Source organism: Electrophorus electricus, chromosome 14, assembly GCF_041902795.1.
Source record: "Electrophorus electricus isolate QZ-2024a chromosome 14, ASM4190279v1, whole genome shotgun sequence".
Classification (NCBI taxonomy): Eukaryota; Metazoa; Chordata; class Actinopteri; order Gymnotiformes; family Gymnotidae; genus Electrophorus; species Electrophorus electricus.
In genome coordinates, this window is record NC_137510.1 from 20,877,953 (window position 1) to 20,899,088 (window position 21,136).

At 42.1% G+C, this 21,136-nt stretch overlaps 1 protein-coding gene across 5 annotated transcripts; it reads right to left on the reverse strand.

Moving 5' to 3' along the window:
• Positions 1-621: 621 nt before the first annotated feature.
• On the reverse strand, positions 622-19,459 carry dennd3b (DENN/MADD domain containing 3b). 5 transcript variants are annotated; one of them, XM_035530664.2, is made up of 24 exons: positions 19,136-19,459; positions 18,353-18,479; positions 16,769-17,039; positions 16,325-16,440; positions 15,736-15,863; positions 15,299-15,410; positions 14,906-15,025; positions 14,488-14,706; positions 13,907-14,013; positions 13,529-13,684; positions 13,331-13,427; positions 13,155-13,258; positions 12,731-12,909; positions 11,732-12,253; positions 10,286-10,545; positions 9,829-9,999; positions 5,744-5,873; positions 5,326-5,433; positions 4,325-4,464; positions 3,484-3,644; positions 2,542-2,681; positions 2,218-2,336; positions 1,266-1,403; positions 622-1,163 (listed from the first exon to the last, which is right to left on the reverse strand). In XM_035530664.2, the coding sequence occupies exons 2-24, from the start codon at positions 18,434-18,436 to the stop codon at positions 957-959; spliced, it is 3,789 nt and encodes a 1,262-aa protein (XP_035386557.1). In that variant the 5' UTR covers positions 18,437-18,479; positions 19,136-19,459; the 3' UTR covers positions 622-956. The 5 variants fall into 5 exon arrangements, 4 of the variants coding, with proteins under 4 accessions (XP_035386557.1, XP_081552197.1, XP_081552198.1 ...); XM_081696071.1 differs by lacking the exon at positions 18,353-18,479; XR_014116870.1 differs by lacking the exons at positions 622-1,163; positions 1,266-1,403 and having other exon boundaries at positions 2,542-2,671.
• Positions 19,460-21,136: the final 1,677 nt, after the last annotated feature.

Here is a 21,136-nt window from a genome sequence, read left to right on the forward strand (position 1 = left end):
TGATATTCACTGACATTTGAAAAGATTAATTCAAGCCACCTATAAGGCAAAAAGATTCTACAAATATATATATATATTTTTAAAGATTTTTAACAAATGTTGGGGAAAAAATCCATTACTCAGTAATCATTCATTTGTGCTCCTTGTACACCAACTCTCAAATCCAGAATATCCTGAGATTCAACAGGATGACAGCATGGCTCTGTATCTGCATTGTCCAGTGTTAACGTGCTGGTCTACAGCTCCCAGTGTGGCACCGCATCCTCCCATGGCCAGCAGCAAGCCAAGCCAATCAGTGCCCTGAGCCTGGGTGAAGGCCATGCAAGCCGCATTCATAATGAATCAGGGTGCCGATCCAGGTCCACACTGTCCCGTCATGTTGATCGTATCCATCACTTTTCAAGGATCATTAAAGCTTTATTCATAGAGCAACAGTTCCCTCTGCAACAACAGAGCACAGGTGAATGCTTAATTTGTTTCAAACCCACTGCAGTATGTCATGCATGGGAACATCAGAGCTGGTGTTTTGGTGGCTGATGAAATTCATATTGGTTTGGGTTTTGTGGAGTTGAATCTGTGAACCTGCCCGTTTGAGACTGTGGCGACAAAATTGACAACATCTGAAGTTCAATGCAAATTGTTTATTTTTTACCAAGTATTTAGATATCATTATCAGCACAGAGTGGAGATGTTTAACTTGATTTGCTGACTAAATGTCCTTGTTACAGAAATCTACAATTTTCACATTCTATATGAATATTCTATATAATTCTATGTCTTCAGAAAGCTGTTACCCGTGTGAGATTACATTTTCCCATCACCCTGCATTACTTTAGCGATTAGCCCACCTTTGTTTCTCATTTCTGAAACTATTACAGTTATAAACATGCTTCTGACTCCTCAGCCGGAAACTATGGTTAAATGTTGTTAAATGTCTAAATGCAAGGCCTCCCTCACTACTCTACTTTCCAGATGGCTATTTTGCCATCGCGCTTAGCAGAGCCGCTAAGTACGTAGCGGTCTTCGGCGGAGCAGAGAGCCCGGACGCTGTCCGCGTGAGCCTGCAGTTCCTTCTGCGAGCTCCGCCTCTCCGAGTCCAACACGAAGATCTTCCCGCCGTAGCCGCTTGGCCCGGGACCCCCGGCATGGCCGCCCACCCAGACCTACAGAGAGCCGGGGAGAGGGGGACAAGCCACCGTGATGGAGGCATTGTGGAGACATTGTGCTGCTGCGACAGCCGTGCCGGCCTCTTCGCGGACACGTACCTGGTTCTTGACCCTGATCATGCAGGTGACGCCTGAACATCCGGGGAGTGTGACCCTGTCACACGGCCCAGCCTCACCCGTTAAAGGCCGCACCCACAGCTCCCCTGAATCGGCCGAGCTGATCCAAAGCTCTCCTCTCTGCAAGGATGGGAGAGATCTGAAACAATCTGAACCATCGTAAACTTTGCTAAGGCTTTTTCTCTCCCCAGGCTTGTGTGTAAGGCCTGCACTGGTGGTTGATATACTGGGGTCTAGGTTCACTGCTGAAGGGCATACAGACAGAACTGTTAGAGTCCTCACCTGCTGGGATCATACCCATACCCATACCTGTGCCTGGGGCCACCAAACCAGTAACCTCGAGTCCTTTTATACGGGCCCTTAGCCACTGAAGCACGGAGTATTTGAGACTAAACCATGGCTGTGGAGTGCCTTATCAGAATGATGTGTTATTACAGTTACTAAAGTGTGTATTCTTTTTGTATCTGCTTCTTGCCGAGTCAATAAAACTGGTCAAATGGCAAGCCAGACAAATTTAGTTTTACCAAATTATACATTTTAATAACTGAATTATTAATGAAGTAATAACTGAATGAAGCCCTTTTTACACATAGCACATGGGCTCTCAAGGTCCCTGAAAAAAATCCAAAGACATTCTTTTTAAGAATTTCAGGGCACAAATTGGTTAAGCCAAAAACAGCAAAACTGCACAGGGTGGAAAGCACCATTTCAAAGTACCATTGCAAGTCGAATGATTCAGATGAGATGCAATAAAAATGTTCTGTCCTAAATTAACAAGGCTTTAGCTTGGATCATTGGACAACTGCTTAAAGCTCCATTTAACCAGTTTAGGAGCCATTTCCGCTCATTCCCATCGCTGGGTGCTCTGGTCATAAAACTTAGTCATGGTTTGGGGGGGGAAGCAGAGCAGCTGTTCTGTACAGATCCCACGAACCTCTGCTAAGAGCAAGAAGCTGCTGAATGTAGAGGCTGTGCTCACTGCAGCCCCAGGGAGGGAGATCTTACGCTGGATCACGCCGTGTTTCCTCAGCTCCACCATGCAGTCCTTACCACCTAACACACAGTACAGAAGCCTTATGTTTCCTATTGGATTTGGGAAAGCTGTGGAGAAATTATTTGTAGGTAAATTGTCATCAGAAAGGATGGTTTGTGTTATAATTGTTGGGTTTCTGGCTTAAAAAGAACTGTATACTGACTTGAAATAATGTTCTTTGTGATAACCACTTACTTAAACCACTGTTTGCATGTGTTGTCTTACCACACCATAATGTTCCATTGTAAAGCTCAATGAACTTCAGTCCTTCACAATCCAAATGAAACTGTTTCTTCACCTTCAGAGTGAGAACATCCCAAACAATGACAGATCCATCAGCACTACAGGAGTACAGCTGAGTGTGGCTAGGGACAAACAAACAAACAAACAAACAAACAGGGACACCAGTTTAAACATCAACATCAGCTCATACTTAAAGCTGAACTTCTGCTGTTACTATAAAAACTGTATCCGACACTGCCGCCTGCTGAAGGCAGACGAGGCTTGCAGCCTGTTTCTTCTGTACCATGTGACATGTCCAAGTGAATAAGGCCTACCAATGTGCTTGGGCAAAATATCTAACAGTGCATTTGAGTTCAGCATGATTTTGAATGTGAACGTTTGTCTAAGTGCAAGATGTATTTCCCTGCAAAGTGTTTTTTTTTTTTTTTTTAATAGGTCCTCCTTTGTGTTGGTTAAGAATGAGCTGAGATCATAATGATAAAGAAGGAAATGAAATACAACCGCAGTCAAAAGTCAAAACTACCAACACTTAATCTCCATCTATCTATCTCTCTCTCTCTCTCTCTATCTATCTGTGTGTGTTTCCAATTAGACACTACAAAGAATACAATGGCCAAAATTTACTGTGAAGTAATTGATTGAAAGTATTGTGAAGACTGATGCCAAAAGAAAGTAAGTGAGATGTAATGAATATTGTAATTTCCAGCACGCATGCACTTTGAACTCCATCATAACCAAGCAGGACAAAAAGGTCTGTTTTTTGGTTTGGTTAATAATTGCTCTCTTGTACTGAACATGCACGCAAAGCTAATAAGCCCCATCTTTAAGTGCACTAAAGTTTAATTGAGCATTAGAAGTGACCCTGCAGAACCATGTTAGGACAGGCAGGGCCATGGAAACAAATGCAGCCAGTGTGTGGGCCACCTAGGTCTGAGGCTTCTCTCCTCCAGGGCAAAGGCCGTGACCTCAGCCCGGTGCTCGGTCAGCTGCTTGTGGCACGACATGCTGCGGGTGTTGATGATGTAAATCACAGAGTCCTGAGAGCCGATCCACACCTGCTCCTGGTCTAATCCCAGCATGCAATTCTGAGCACAAAGATTAAAAATGCAAAAACACGCATCCACGTGAAATCCTGTTCTGCTCAGTTTTATAACAGGACCTTCACTTTAAGGAACCCACAAAGACGTTCTGAAAAGATCACAGCAAGAAAGACTGCGGCCCTTTGACTCTCGGCCACTCGGTGGCACTGTAGAAGCTTTTTAAAGTAGTAGGGAAGGTGATCAAATTTCTGTTATTCATATAAATGTTTGATATATAAGGAAACATTACAACAAACTAGTCAGAACTTGTCACAGCAACAAAGCTAGCAGCTATAACAAAGATTTTAACACGCGTAGAAATATGTTGTACAGTTGTACAAATTGTTCAACAAAGTTCTGTTACATATATTCAGACAAAATATAATGATTTCTACTTTTCTGAGTGTTTTCAATCAATAAAATTTTTATTTGTACCTAAATCTTTCTGTGAAGAAAGAACAATTTGTTCCATTTTGTTCCTCAGCACATGTCTGAGTGCATTGTTAAGTGTATTTTTATTTGTGATGTACTCTGCCGTCTTTACCCATACTGCTTGCTGGCTGAGGCCATCTTTTAAAATTTGTCTACAGAATTACAGCGAAACTCTGCTAACCTTTGACCTGATATTTTTACACCTGATATAAGTCATCAAGTTGTCATGTTGCTGCAGTTCTGAGTTGTCTCACCAGTTGCTTAGTTCCCACTTGGATGCAGTTGTGTTGCATGGACCACGTAGCAGCGTCGAACACCACAACCGTACCGCTGCTAAGACCACACCAAAGCTTTGGAGTCTCGGCCTGGTCACCGTCGGAGAAGGTCAGCTGGCCTAGCAGTGGAGGCACACACACAACGGATGCATGTTCTGCTAAAATAAGGCTGGATTGCCTTCACTGTTTTCCTACAATCATGCTGCTTAGATTTCAGCATAAAGTGTAACAAGAGCTTTTGTGTAACAGCAAACTTAACCCAAGCAACCAGCTACAAGGCATAAATATTTTTAAGGCATTTAGCTGATGCTTTTAGCCAAAGAGACTTACAATTATGACTGAATACAACTTCAGGGTTAAGGGCCTTGCTCAGGGGCCCAACAGTGGCAACTTGCCAGTGGTGGGGCTTGAACTGGTAACCTTTCGATTACAAGTTAAGTACCTTAACCACCGAGTTACCACTGTAAGGGTTTCCAGGCGTGGTTTGGATTTAACAGGGATAACTGTAGGCTGTTGAAATGCTTCCCAGCGTGTTTAGCGCGAAGCGTTGAGGTCAGTCCTCTCCACTGGTCGTCTGGTTCCTGCTTAGCTGTCTAAGTAATGTTAACTGGCCCATTCAACATTATTGACTGTAATAAAATCATGTGATTCTAAGGAAATGCAAATGCATCCAAACCCTGCTAGAAGACACAGGAAAAGTGACTATACTGTCCTGGTGTGTGTGTCAAAGAACAAGCATGCCAATTATAATCTTTTAATAGTGCTAACATGGTCTTCTAGGGTGCTAATGCAGATTTAATTCTGCAAAGATCATTTTGTCTTTCCTATTATTTTCCATTTATGGAAAAAAAACACCAAGATCAACGGAAACACTACCCAGATCATAAAACAGATACATGAGAAAAGCTTGAAACCATTGTGAAAGAAGACAGTTAAGGTGCATTAATTAGCTCCTTTAGGATGAAACAAAGCAATCCAACCTGGGGTGTACAGCAGGACATCCACGGCCTGTGGAGTGACCATGCACAGAGACGGATTTATCCTGTGTTTCAGGGTCTCCACTGTAGATTTAGGCACGGTTACAGGCACTACAGAAAAAGCAGAGATTTATCAAAGGCCACATACAGTTTGCCACTACAGTGAAGAACAATAATTCCGCAAGTTTGAACAGCAGAAAACAAACGTGATATTTCTTTGACTATTTTATGCTGTGGGCCAGAAAAATGACAGACAAAAATAAAAGTAACACCAAACTGCAGAGACAAAAGGCTCTGAAGGCACCGCAGTGGCTCAAAGGAAGCTTCATTTGTTTTCTCCTGAAGCCATGAGCTCTTTCCAAGGTCACACAAAGTCAACCGTATTCTCACACAGCGATGGGACACTTAGATTTACACGTACCCTCCCTCTTCATCTTATCGTAGTAGGCCAGGGTGGAGGCGGCCAGCGCGGCCTTGGGCGACTGCAGACAGCCCACCACAGCGTCCATGAGCAGGACGTTAGTCAGGGCCTGGTGCACGTGCTGCGGATCCTGGAAGAAGCGCACTCTCAGCATTTCAAGACTTCAGGACAAAATCCTAGCAATAGGACCATGGGCATTTTACTACATATCATTTTTGTAGCAGTTTGTCCTGTTGTGTGTCACGGTGAGCCCCTCCTGGTGTCCCTGTCTCATCTCATTGGTTCATTTTCTACATTCTTGTTTCAAACATTATTTTGGTTTTCACCTCATTTGTATCACCTGTGCATTGTTAGTCCTCATTGCCCTGTGTATTTAAACCCACTGTTTTGCCCTGTTCGTTTGTTGGTCTTTGTGTTCCCTAGCATCTTTTTTTTTTCCATGCCTCTGTTCTCTGTATTTGGAGGTACTAAGCTCTGTCGTGTTTGCTATGCCTGTGTTTTTTAGCCTGTTTGTTTTGTTTGTGTTCCTTATTGTAGCCTGTTTCCCTATTCTGTTATCAAGTGTTTTGTCTCCTTTGTTTACTATGCACTCCCAGACACTCTGCGTTGGTTCATTGACCCTGGACCGTGACTATGACTCTGATTACGGATATGCCCTTCACGAACCGCAGGACACAGCGAGAGCGTGAGACTCTGGTACGACTCCGGGCGTCTTGTCGGATAATCCTTGGTATTGTGCTCGGTGTGCTCTCAAGTGCAACTGCGAGCTACCTATAGCTCGCGTGAGCCCTGGGAGCTGATGAGTGGGTCCTGTGTCTGTGTTCCTCCAGGGTCACCCCACCTGTACCGGTGGCTGTCCCGCAAACCACCCTGCCGGTTCCTGTTCCCAGCGAGAAGGACGCCTCCACCCCGTGGTTCCTTGTGTCTCCTTCCCTGCGGTCCTCCCATGTTTCCTCGGTTGTCCGCTCCTGCTGCCGCATTGTTTTTGCCTGTTGTGGTGTCTGTCCCTGTGCCTGTTCCTGTGTCTCCTGTTCCGGTTACCCTGTCCGTTTTTCTTCCTGTCCCTATCCTGGTCTGTATTGCATTTTTGTTTTCCTCATCCTTTCATCCGTAGTTGTTTGGTATCTTCTGTCTCCTTATCCGCCCTCCCGGCCCTATTGTCGTCCTCAGTCTTCTGTTCGGTGTTCTGTTCCTGGTTCTTGTGGTTCTGTCCGCTCCTGTTTCCCCTGGTGACTGTTCCCTTGTCTGAGTTCGGTGTCTCGTCTTAGTCCTGTTTTTGTTTCTGGCCGGCCACTCCCTAGCGTCTTCGTGGTCATTCATGGTTTCCCTGTCACGTGCGTTTGTTTTGCTGCTGCGTTTCGTTTTCTCTGCCCATCACCGGTGTCTTGGTCATTCTTATTAGAATACTTAGACCCTGCCTTGTTCCCCGGTGGCATTGCTGGTCATTGTGTTAATCGTAGCCACTGTGTGTTCTAGCCCTCGTGTTCTCTCTGCCTGTTAAGTGCTCTTATCGTGGCTTGTGTTTGTTATAGCCTGCTTCCCCTTCCCATTGTGTTCTTTCATTTAGTTTATGATGTATTCCCGTATGTTACGTATTGGTCCTATGACCCTGGACTGTTATTAGAACAGAAATAACTATTGTTTATTGAGAAACAACTGTAGTGCCTTGAAAGTCTGTAATTTGTGATTAGGAACAGTGTTTAAATTTACATAATAATGTTTAGATTACATTAAAAACAGTTGAAAAAGTTCAAATATAAACTGCTGGGTAATCCCATTGTGTTCTTTCATTTAGTTTATGATGTATTCCCGTATGTTACGTATTGGTCCTATGACCCTGGACTGTTATTAGAACAGAAATAACTATTGTTTATTGAGAAACAACTGTAGTGCCTTGAAAGTCTGTAATTTGTGATTAGGAACAGTGTTTAAATTTACATAATAATGTTTAGATTACATTAAAAACAGTTGAAAAAGTTCAAATATAAGATGCTGGGTAATCCCATTGTGTTCTTTCATTTAGTTTATGATGTATTCCCGTATGTTACGTATTGGTCCTATGACCCTGGACTGTTATTAGAACAGAAATAACTATTGTTTATTGAGAAACAACTGTAGTGCCTTGAAAGTCTGTAATTTGTGATTAGGAACAGTGTTTAAATTTACATAATAATGTTTAGATTACATTAAAAACAGTTGAAAAAGTTCAAATATAAGCTGCTGGGTAATTTTCAGATCATTTTGTGCAGATGAAGAAGCAGGGCTGAGTCATGTCATGCCTTTACAGTGGAAAATGACAAACGGGATACCGCCGCAAGCCCTGGATGTTGACGGACACGTCCTTTCTCTTTTTTAATGTTTGCACATCTCCACTGTGACAATGGAATGCGTCCACACATCTCCGGTATAAGACATGGAACTGGCTCATATGGTTAACGTTGCTGTGTAGGTTTGTGATGTTTTAATCAGTAGTGGTTTTGGTAACAATATGGGTTTAAAGCTCAACTTCTAGCATGAAAAAAAAATGTCCCAAAAAACCCAAAAACGGTGTTACACAATATTACACAACATGACAATCTTTAAGAAATATTTCAGCACTATTTAACCAAATCCATCACATCTGTATGTATGGGTTTCTGTATCATTAATAGTCATTTTTAAAGCATCTTGCTGTACTATATTATATATATATATATATATATATATATATATATATATATATATATAAAATACATTTTCTGATTTAACATACATATGACATGTACAGATATTCTTAGTTTTTGTAACTCTGTTTTTATTTTTATGATTTACTTATTCCTTATTCTATATCCTGTTTATCTAAATGTTTCCTTTTTTCTGTTATAGTTAAATACTGTTGCAGTATATGTGCTGTCTAGTTGTTTTAGTGGGTTACACTCATACATGTGGGCACTCACCAAGACAAATTCCTTGTATGTGTATACACATACTTGGCGGAATAAAGTGATTCTGGTTCTGAAAAAGAAAACAGTTTACTCAAAGCACGCTTAAAATGGAAGCCTGGGGGGTTGTGGAGGAAGCCCAGAGTATCTTCCCCTAGGTTTCCAGTAGAAGCGTGTGCTGAGTCAACAGGTTTCCCCTGATTTTTTCCTAAAGGGAATTTTTTTCCTAAGTAAAGGGAACGTGACTGTTTCTAAACTACAGTATAGACAGAGATAATATTTAAAAACAATATTTCAACTAGTTTTCACATGGTTAAAATCATTGTAATAAGGATTTAGAAATGGTATTTTAAAGAAATACACAAATACAATTTAATAGTTAAATTCTCCCAAAAACACCAAGCTGCAGAACTGTAGGGTGTGTCAGGTTGCTTAAATGATTGACAGCGAGGTCTCACTGTAAACCAGTTAGTGTTGGTGACAGCAGGCGGGATTAGCAACACATTTGAGCCGTCTGACTCTGAACAAGACCCTCTCTCGCTGGAAAACAGACCACTGTAAAACTTTTGGACCATCGAGCACCGTTTCCTCAGGCGCCAAGAGGCTGAATTATACGCAGGAAAACCATTATATTTCTATGTGAGAGCCTGCTTTCATATGGGAGAGCGGTTTCAGTCTTTTAGCAAATTTCAATAAAGCAATGTAGAGGATGTGCATGATTTAATATTTAATATGTATCTCCAAGCCGAATATATTTAAATCACAAATGCGAGCAAAATGTTATATTGTACAGTGCTGTGTGTGCGATCGACCCCCGGGTTCATTTATCCACCTGGTTTTGGACTATTCTCTACTGAAAAGGAACACATGAGCAGCGGAACGAGCAGAGTGGAATATGCGCCCTGTCCGACACGCAACATTCCGCTAACTCTGAGTGGTACTTTGGCAGACCTGACGCCGCGCACGCCAACGTTAGTCCCACCCATCTCGAATGCTTTCAGAGGAAAACGCAGGGGGAAAAAAATCATTTAAAAATCTCTCGCCAGTTGATAGTAAATAACTCACCAAAGCTATGTATAAAACGATAGAAGACAGCCATCAAAATGAGGTTATAACTCCAATTAAAAGTATAAACAACTCAAAGAGACACATGGATGAGTCTACCTTATGGTCATCGGCCATTCTCCTGCCTGCCCACATCTCCTTGGCCATTAAACTCCAGAGGTCACACTCAGTCTTCAGATTAGCCTCAAAAACCTCCTTTCTCAGGGTGCTCTTGATCTTGAGGGAGGGAACCCGCAGCAAGAGGATGGGCGAGGCAGAGATCTTTATGTCCTTCAGAAAGACCAGCAACTATCAGACTCCACCATCAGACTCAAGAATCAGACTCCATGATCTCAGGAGCAGTCTGGCTTTTAACTGCAGATCCATCACTATCAAACATTCCTTCTTAATCTATTGTAGCAATATTAACATTTTTATAATCAAAATCCAAATTCTTAGCAACAGTTTAAAACTAGCAAGAATTCATAATCTTCGATAAGAAAATGATGAATAAAATATTAAATCTACTACCAAATGTCATGTTGAAATGATGCATCACCAGTATGAAAGCACAAACCTCGATGTCTCTGAATTTGGTGATTTCAACATATCCTGGCCTCCCGTCTGTCAGTAGGAAGAGCCTCTTCTGCGTCATTGCAATCTTTCCCACACCGTGATTCGTCCTGACAGAGCTGGAGAGCTTGTACACACACTCATCGTTATCCAGATGGTCGATGACTTCAGAAGGCAGGTGAACGTCTTGAGCCTCAGCCTCTGTCTCCTTCCAAAACGTATAAAACACTCGAAACAGCTCTGGATCTACCACCTTCTGTGGACCTGAAGAATGACAGCGAGGCTTTACATTATCCTTTTTTTCGCATTGTTGCTGCAAATCGACGTCATGTTCATTGGCACCTGGCAGCCTGTCTCGTCTAAGGTGGCTCACAGACATGCTTTGGGGCTTATGGAAGTGCTAAGATCAGGTTTAAGGGATACAGTAGACAGAAGCCAGTGAAGAGAGCAAAGAAATACTGAGAACGTAATAGCACTTTTTAAAAATGATCCAAGTGAGTTCATCAGTAAATAAGTAAACAAACAAGCCCAAAGTGTTGCTAACCACTGCGTTGCTATGAGAGACACATTAGCAAGGAATCAAGAGTTTCAACATCTTAAGGAACAAGTAGAAACATGTGGATGCATTCCATAACAGTCTTTCTCTCTCCTCTTTCCAACTCTGTCTTTTTCCTCCTCCTGTCTGTCTCTTTCTCTCTCTCTCTTTCCCACTCTAAGTCTCTCTGTTTCGCTCTCCACCTCAGTCTTTCTCTCTCTCCTCCTCTCCATCTGTCCCCCCGTCTCTTTCTCGCGGCATCCCTCTCTGCCATCATACCTGCACCACTCCTATGACCTCTGTGCAAAACTGAAGACATTTTTCTCATACAGCCTTGAACTGAAATCTACAACATGACCGCAGAAAATCTTACAAAATCATTTGAACGCAGTTGCAGCAGACATAAGTCGCATCCCCACTTTTCAAGCAAGCCTGACCAAACCCCAGGGAACACACTACAGCCTGGCCCAGTCAGGCCAGACTGAGGGCAAGTGCTTGCCTCTGCTGTGTAGTACAACACTGTGCTGCTTTCATCTCACTCACTGCAGACTCTAAAAAGTGTAATCAAATTCAAGAATTGTATGACACTAGACACTCGCTTGAAGTGAGGAGAAATCATCTGGATATTGTCTGCAAAGATGTTGTAGGTTCATAATGCAGGAAACAGCGAGGGCATATTATATGAGCATTTGTTTCGTATAAGAAGACAATGAATAAATCAGTGTTATCATAAACCATAAGCAATTATCAAGTTTACAGACTCAATCAAATGTGTTGCTTTACACGAGAGATCATCTACTAGGTCATAACGGTAAAACAGCAAAACAATGAGTGCCAGTTTGCCAATATAATCACATTTTGTTAAAATTTGATGTAATACAAAGTGCACATGAGAGGAACATGAAGGAATCATACCATCAGTGAGAGCTTCGAACAACCTGTGGATGGTTGCCACGTCTCTAACAATGCCGCACTCCTGAACGACCTTCACAAACTCATCTGAGCGCAAGGGGCCTTTGGGCATCGTGAACTTCCTCACGTGCTCCTCCGGCCCCGCCTCGGTCTTCTCATCGCTCTTCGGCCTGCACAGGAGGCGTCTGAGCTCTGGACGCCTCTCCGCCTCTGCCTTCTCCTCCTTCTGCAGAGAGTCCACCAGCGTTTGCACCAGCTCCCCGGGGAACAGCTCGATGTCTGTTTTGTAGAGGTTCTGGAAGTCGCTGAGGGCCTCCAAGTGCTTGGAGTTCAAGGTGTTGATGAGGCCACGGAGGTAGTAGTATCTGGCCAACAGACCAGAATCGCCACTAGGCAGGGAGGCCATAGCTTTTTTTAGCTGGTGGGTCACCTCAGTGTAGTAGTGGTGCACATAATGGTACACCAAAGGCGGAGGGAAGTCAGGCAACTTAAAAATCCTCACTGGCTTGGCTGGGATGTTTAGAGCTGATGATACAAGGAACAGCAGGCAGAAGTAATAGACTTTGGGTAGACAGAGATATATGGTCAAAGTAGATTATATGTATAACCTCTCAGATTGCCCTGTGAATATAGTGACTTTGAAATATTATAACATTACAAACTCAATAAATGACAATACAGCACTACAACAAATAAAAGGAATCTGAATTGCATTAATGTAATACAAATTCCTCCCACCTTTATTATTTATGTATCAGAACTAACCCTAACCCTTTGTTCTAAGAAATGGCGAATAGTAATTCATTTCTAAATACAGATAAATAAGGATCAAATCAGAATACTCAATAGATATATACATTATAATATAAAAGTTCATACAGAAGCAAGTACTTAGTTAAATCTTAAGGAAGCAATTGCTAATTAACATATGAATATTTATAACGTCGTTTATAGACGTTAACATATCCGTTTGGCCTGTGAAGGAGAGTAGCAGTTTCTTACAGCTGTCAGACGTGGTCCTGGTGAATGAGGCTTTTCTGGGGCTGCTCCCCTGGTTCTCCTCACCCAGGTTGGGTAAGCTCGCGCCCAGCCGCTTACTGAGGCGTGTTTCCGGGCAGCTGTGTTTCCACGCCAGCTCCTGCATGGTGGGCCTCCGAAGGATCTCAACCCCAGCTTTTATCCTGTAACACAAAACTTTATTACATATGGTTGGCATTTTAGTTTTTTTGTTGTTATTGCTGCTGTTGTTATTGTGGTGGGGAATCTCCAGGGAGATAACTCGAGCTTTTCCACTTAAAAAGCAACTTAAATAGCACCACAAAAACAACTGTCAAACTCCACATCCCCAGGCACTTATGTTTGGACTTGTGAAGTGTTCTTTCGTAGCGTGCTTGGTAGGCAAGTATCCTGAGACAGGTCTGCTTACTTCTGGGCTTCTGTTCGAGTGTCTAGCTCCATTCGTGTGAATGCATCTGTCTTTCTGCACAGACGCTCTTTCAGGAAAGAGTGAAAAACGTAGGTCTCCAAAACCTGTCATGCAGAAATGGCCATTAGTCCGCCTGACTGTTACAGACCAGAGATTTCATTAAAAACCAGTGTTACCTTTTTGTAGAATGGTTGGTCCTGAGATTCTCTGGTCTTAAGAAACTCTTCGGTATTAAAAACCCTGTGCTCATAATTGAGGTGATCGCTGACATCCCTAAGAAAAGAAGCGTCCAATTAATAAACAGATTTAATCATAATTAAACTGCAGGATCTGTTGAAAACGAGCTCATTTCTTCTCAAGAAGTACTAACTCACCTAAAGACATTGACGAGGAACTCCAGGGTGACTTTCTGTATTTCCCAGTTGATGCTCTGCTGCCACTTTCTCCTTTTTACACGCAGGTCATTAATGTCCACGCATGTGCCCTGGTGCACCGTATGCACATCATAATGTAGCTGAAGGCTTCTGCTCCTGCTCACAACACACACACACAGTAGTTGTGTTCTGCTGTCAGTATATGCTAGAGGTAGCACATTTCACTTGGGTGGTTTGATGCTCACTTGTTCTCACTGGGCCTGACAGTGACATCCGTACTCTGAGACGTTTGTTACCTACAGAGCCTACATGTGTTTTTTTTACGGTGCAGTGCAGTAGGAGAATGTGAGGGTATTCTCCCCCTGAAATTATTTTTACCGTCTCTTAAAACATTGAGTAGCAGAACAGGGAGCTTCCGGTATGTTGGCAGAGTCTGAGGAGATTGTCCCTTCGTCAATATTGATCAAAATCAGGTCATCCGTCTCCTGATTCATAGAAAAGAATTTATATTAACAGCAAGAGTAAAATGACCATTTATCCAGCATTAAGCCCAAAAAGAGAGAAATCTCTATGTACATATGCTGTCAGGGGACAGTCATTTGAAACTGAATGAGATTTGACTTGTTCCTCATTCTGTCAGTATGGCCGTCTGAAAAAAGTCGTCGTCCCCAGCTACCAGCAAGGCAACTGTCGAAGCACACTTTGCTAAGCATTTTCACTTACAGTGCTTGACTGACACTTTTATCCAGACAGACTTACAATTCTGACTGAACACAACTTGAGCATTTGAAGGCCAAGGGCCTTGCTCAGGGGCCCGACAGTGGCAACCTGGAAGTTGTGGGGTTTGAACTGGCAACCTTCCGATTACAAGCCCAGTACATTAACCACTCTAGATAAGTGCACTTATCTAATCTTATCTAATCTTCTGGTATAAACCCATCACATTCAGGAGATCTTACCTCTGCAACCTCTTTGTAGTGGCTAAGATGGCAGCCCATGAGGAACGCGGTGGGTGCCATGAGGAAGTCCAGCATCTGGCGGGACAGGACGGGGACCAGTGGGTGGTGCCAGCGCAGGGGTCGGATGTACAGCATGAAGCACTCGGCCACCAGGGTCAGCCGGGCCCAGTCTGACGAGAAGAACACCAGCCGCTGCTCAGTCAGGATGCTGGTCATTATCTGGGTACCAAGGGAAATGCATTAGCTCTTAAAATGGCACACCCAATGAGACAAATTTAAAGAGTTTTTTTTTTTTTTTTTTTTTTGGGTAGAATCTTTTATATGTGTAGGCCAGGTAGGAACAAGTAGGCCTCTATAAACAGTTAAACCAGTTAAAACCAGGATACTGGATGCAGTGGTGCGTGTGTATATGGGGAACCTGCAGCAGTGTTCTGGGTCTGAAACACAGGAATGGGAGGTGCAGGTCCAGGTCTACAACAGGGTGATCTTTATCCTCTCTGGACGGAAGCACTATTGTCAGGGGTCGCAAGGTGAACATCTGCCAGGAAACCAAAAAAAATCTCAGTCAAAACTCATGAATTTTAAGCAAAGGAAAAAAAAATTTAAACACTTAAGATTTTATGTTTTGAATGTCTTCCTAATTTACCTCAAATGATCTCATTAGCACAATTTAAATGCTAATAAAATTGTGTATCTATGTATAGCAGACATATAAATGCATGGAAATGTGGCCAGATTGCGTTGTGCTCCCTGAATATGATGTTTTATGTGGAATGAAATCTGGCAGGTATAAGAACTAAGCTGAACCCACCACGTGCAGCGGTCCGGGGGGCGGGACGGGCACCAGAGACAGCTTGGCTGCAAACTCCTTTACTCTCTCGTCAAAGTCTGCCATGCGGCAGGTTTTTAGCTGCCCCAGGAGGCTACAGAGGAAAACAGAACAAGCAAAACAAGAATAGCACAGCCACGTATTAAAATCTAGGTTTGCGCCGTGGCTCTCTACTGTTGGAGATCTTTTCCCACTCCAAGGCGAATCACACCTTGCAAAGCTGCATACTGGAAGCCCATGGACAAAACAGTAATTAAATAACATAAATCTCTTTCCGTGACTCTGTCACTGGTTTATTCGGTTTTACATCTCCAGCAAAGCACCTCCTTCAGTCTGGACTTTGTTATTCTGCTATACCTGTGTTTAATAAGATGGCCAAAGAAAATCCCCAGTGGCCAACTCAAGATCCTGACCCTTACCATGACAGGCAATCCTTTAGGGCAGTGTAGTAGGGCTGTTTGGATATAACACACACACTGTAGGGTATGTGAAGTCGGGGAGCTTTGGACCCATGTCCATTCCGGCACTGCATCCCTTCCTGGAAAAGCTGATTTAAAAAATTATATATATAAAAAAAATAAAAATAATTAATTAAATGTGTGTCAATTCTGTCAAATCTTCAATATGCTCATATGTAAACCAATGCACAAAAAAATGACTGGTGTTTTCCACATCCAAGTGCCACCTGCATCCCTTGTTGCTGTTCCAAATGTCCCAATAAAATAAATTCAAATTTATGGCATTTAGCTGACACTTTTATCCAAAGCAACTTACAATTATGATTGAGTACAGCTTGAGCAATTGAGGGTTAAGGGCCTTGCTCAGGAACCCCACGGTGGCAACTTGGCAGTGGTGGGGCTTGAACCAGCAACCTTCCAATTATAAGTCAAGTACCTTGACCACTCAGCTATCACTGCCCCTTTTTTCTCACAACTCACAAAGAAATATTCTGTAGCTTAGAATGCTGAACCCTGTAGATGTAGCATTAGAGCTGCTAAAGTGTCGAACCTGTATGAGTCTGTAATACTGAACAACCACACCATGCGTCTGGTTCCCAAAGACATCAGTGAACACCAAAAAGTGGAAATGATCGTCTCTCTGCTCCTTGGATACCTGAAGGCCTCCTGGTATAAGAGAAAGTGCTAATTAAAATATCCACAGGAATCTGCTGTCATAATGCACCAATCAAAAAAAAAAAAAAAACGCTGCAAACTGCAGTCGCAATTGGTACTCCAAGCCTGTAATTGCTTTGGCACTAGTCTGGCCAGTTCCGATAGGGTTTTTTTGTTAAGTTCTAGGTTTCGTGTTAAGGCCTACAGTGCACGTTCACCAGTTGCTCTGGATTCGTTGTGTCTGGAAGGCTGCATAGTTTTTGAAGCTGTCTTAACTGGACGATCAAAGCCATGGAGACATCCGCTGTTTTGTGTGAATTAGGTGAGGGTCCGGCTTTACCAGGAAAGCAGAGCTGTGGCAGGGCCACAAGGTCCAGATGTTTGGGCACGGACACGTCCTCCTTGGGTTGCTCGCTGGCCGTCGTGCTCCCAGGAACCACCATGGATCTGTCGCTCGTCTTCTTGATGAAAGAGCGCCGGCACTGTCCCCGGCCGAAGCCTCCGAGGCCAGGCTCACGGAGGCTCTCCTTCGTCACAAACGGGGGTGAGTGGACCTGTAAGATCTCTGGGTCAAACTGAGGTGGAGGGATGCTGGTTTCCTGCTGCTGAGACTGAGCAAACTCAGTCGGGGGGCAAGAAAAGAAAAAAAAAAAAGAGTTGTACATCACTGTTAAATCACTGTGGGCTGACCTAGAGTCAGGTTTAACCCAGTTCTAATAAGATGATGTGGTATGATATGATCTTGCAGAGCTCGTTTAAGGTCAGCTGTCTATTGTAATCCAATGGAATGGTCTCTCAAACTCAATTTAATTTTAGAAAAAAACTGGGTCTTGGAAGCTATTGAAGCTATAGTAGAGATTGTATTTTGACTATTTGACTAGAAATAGATCATATATATAAAGCAGAATGTGCGCTACAGGGGTTAATTTTTTTTTCTACCAATAACAATGAAATAACATTAGTAATAAGCAAAACTCTCTCATACGTTTGGAAATTAAGACAATGCCACTGTCATGTCACTAAAAACAAATAATTTCTCGACATGTAACCCATTGCTTTAGCAACATGCTACTTGAAAGTATAAACACAAACTATTCTTGTCTTCTGCATGGTTAAGGCTTTTAAATACATTTAAGTGTTTACAAACCTTTCACAATTTGTTCAGCCTAAAACTGCATAGACACTCCCACAAGCACCTTTAAAATAACTTAAACTTGCCTACACAGAAGTCAGCAACAGTGATTCATATCAACATAAAACTTTAGACATTCTAGACATTACATTCTTGTGAAGCTTTTCACTTTTGACCCTGACTGACCTGCACAGGGCACTGCAATGCACCATCAGCTTTTAAACCTTTAGAAATCCAGCAGTTTTCGTGTTTGCAAGATGTACATAATGTACATAAAGCTAGATAAGCCAAACTATCTCATACAGTTGGGAATTAAAAGACTATGCTACTGTCATTTCAGCTCACCCCTAAATTCTCTTATATTCTTAAGCAGCTGTTACACATGAATGCTGTCAATTTAAATGAAGCTTTATAGCCTTGTGCAATTATGGGAAGCCAGCATTAAATCTATGCTTCAATAACATGCAAAATACTTCTCCGTGAACAGTTGCTTCAGATTTGACCAGTACTGGTAAAGACAGAACCAGTGAACTAGAATGTACAGTGATACTAGATCTAGTAGGTTCTGAACCGATTCTTAGGACTTATCAAGGACTTATACGTGCTTGAACCGTCAGTTGAATCCTGTGGCTATATTTTTCTTGGTTCATGGTTATTCTAAATGCAGCCTAAACTTCCGTCTTTACCGAAGGAAGAATGACAAGCAAGAGCAATTATATACATTGCAGTGCTTACCATGTGGCTGCTGAAAATATTAAATGAAGTTTTGGCTGATTGCCAAACTCGTCTTACCTCATATACCTCTTTTAGTTTGTCGTTTGAGATTCCAACAACGACGCATGCTTCCAGTAACCCAGAGGCTAAATGTTCTGCCATTGGCGCTCAGCGCAGAATCTCTTCTACGTAAGATCCCATAAACCTGTTGCTCACATGGGTGATTTCATAGGTTTTATTACTTCCACGTCGGTCATGTTGAGGCCGCAGATTCCTTCAAAACTACAAATACTCACAACAAATCGCCTAAAAGGTTATATAACAGGAGATGGTTTAATGAAAGCTTTCAAGCTGGCTTGCTCTAATGCAGTCAAATATACCACTACTGACCAAAGACGGGAGGCATAGAATTACTTTGTTATGGGGAGTTCCTAATCTAAACTCAACTCATGTGTTGTAAGAACATAAAATCGCTTCTCGGGACTTGAGGAAAACACGGGAGTATGTAAATCGCGGGGGGGTTAACCGACACACTCAAAAGTATAGGCTACCTATAATGGCACTATGATTAATCATCAACTAATATACTAATTAATATATATATATATATATATATACACTAATATATACACACACACACAATCTCAATGTGTCCAGTAAACAATGTAAAAGAGCGTTCGTATTGCAAATGCTAGGCTGCTTTACACAATTAACCGTCACATTCAGATACAAATCAGACAGAGCACCTTAAAATACAAACTGAAACACCGCCGCACCGCAAAAATCGACAGAGCGGCAGTTCTCATTCCTCTTGGTTGACCAAAAAAAGCCTAACAAAAGAATAAATACAGATGAACATACCTTTGGGTGATTTATATTTTGACTCATGCGTTACGCTTTTCATACGGACATCGTTCTACACTCCCAGGGATTCGCCTATAGAAATAGCGGTATTCCTGAACTGCGGGAGTGCTCCGTCCACATTCCAGTTTCACACAGAGCGCACAGATCCCTGTTGCGCTTGAGCAGGTATGAAGGTAGAAGCATGTTTGCAGTCTTCAGGAAACACCCAAACTCCTGAGGTCTTGGCTGAAGAGGATAACGTTTTGTGTCTGATGGTGTATGGTGCTTTCGAGTTTTTGGGTACCGGATGGAAACACTTGAAACAGAGACGGCAGTTTAGGAGAGAAATAGCATCTCTATTACCTGGACGTCTACGTTATGAATATTAGAAAGAACTTCAACTTCTCTTTTTGAATATGCAGTACATTAAATCCTGCCAGTGGAGACGTAAGCGTCTTCTTTCAGGTTTTAACAAAACAGCATTGCCATCTAGTGACCCTTTCCAGTTAAATCCTTTAATACAAAAATATTTGTTTAAAAAATAAACAAATGAAAAATCAGTGATACATTTCCTTCTTTTGGTTAAAAAAAAACATGCAACTTCCTAGTTTTGAATTAAACCGTTTTGTATTCAACATTGCACAAATAATCAAAATATAACATTTTAAAGTGTAAACCAGCCCGTCACCTCCACAGCAGCACACATTTCCACACATAAAAGAACAATATGAGTCTCAATAAAAAAAGGCAAAAGAAAGTCATTGTACATTTGCTTTGTTGGGCAAAAGAAGTAATTCAGTGCCATATTTCCAGGAATGTTAGAACAAAGTACAGCCTTTAAAATAATTTGACAAATATATCAAAGTGCAGCTGGTAGAATTTAGTCTCCAAAAAAGGAAAAACACCAGTGACACTACAATGGTTTATATCAAGTCATGCAGGGCAAACTGGGCCACTTGCAAGTCGGCTGCATGCCACACTGAAACGTCACATGTCCAGAGCCCGGCTCATAAGCGACTGATCCGAGAACAGCTTCCGCCACTAAAAACACTACATTTAACCAGTATAGAAGATACAAACAAAGCTGGTCTTACAACAGCTGCTATAAATACCTGGCTTGCATAAAGCCATCATGAACAGACAGAGCTGAAACAGCACTCCTTGACTAAAAGAAAGTGCCCATGTTAAACACAGGACATGGGACTAAAACAGAGGAAGAAAAAGTACTTAAAACATTTGCCGTGATTATTTCAGGCCTTCTTGGTTTAATTTTTATACCAATATAAATATACCACAAACAATTATTTATTTTGTCCACAAGTATATAAAGTACAGGAATCAAAACTATGCTAGAATGTTCAGAATCAGTGGGGGAGGTGACTGTTACAGTTCCCTTAGTGAGTTGATTTTAGTTTTGTTTTTCGCATTGTGCATAGTCAAGTTTTTAGAGAAGTATGCATGTTGTGCACTGCTACAGCAGCTCAAAACAGTCCCCCCAGTGTGCCTGGTTCAAGAACTAATAGCAATCCAGCATATTGGAAAGACAATATTTGAACGTGCATGTGAAAATTCACACAGTAAAGTAAGATGGCACTCTTTTTTGCTGCAAAAAAACATTTGTTGCTAATGAAACTAGGACCTCCGATGCCCAGTTTAATACAAACACAGTATTTTAAATGCAGCATTATAAAATGTGTAAACTGCACATGAGGCTTTAAAGCCACACTGAAAACAAAATCTTAGATAATACTATAATCCTATGGAAAACCAAAATGTTTTACGGCACTCATACTTGACAAACAATGCCAGAAGTAACAAGTAACCCAAAATGGGAAGCTTTCTGTAGGTTTTTAAAAACATATATACACTATGTGTACCAAAGGCTTGTGCATGGGTTTGTTAGTAATGTGCTGAAACATCATGGAGAGGTTTAGACATATATGCATGAAGCAAGTTCTATCACTGCTTCTTAGTGCAATTAGGAGTTTACTTTGTAGTACACTTAATTTTCCAAGTCTT

Bases quoted from the DNA above. Each gene is read 5' to 3' on its own strand.
- dennd3b (XM_035530664.2), bottom strand. From the start codon at position 18,436: ATGGCAGAACATTTAGCCTCTGGGTTACTGGAAGCATGCGTCGTTGTT. The intron at 15,864-16,324 runs GTTCGACACTTT...TTTTTAAATCAG, and splicing joins AGTATTACAGACTCATACAG to CTTTTCCAGGAAGGGATGCA. The intron at 1,404-2,217 runs GTTCGTGGGATC...CCATCCTTGCAG, and splicing joins GCTTCTTGCTCTTAGCAGAG to AGAGGAGAGCTTTGGATCAG.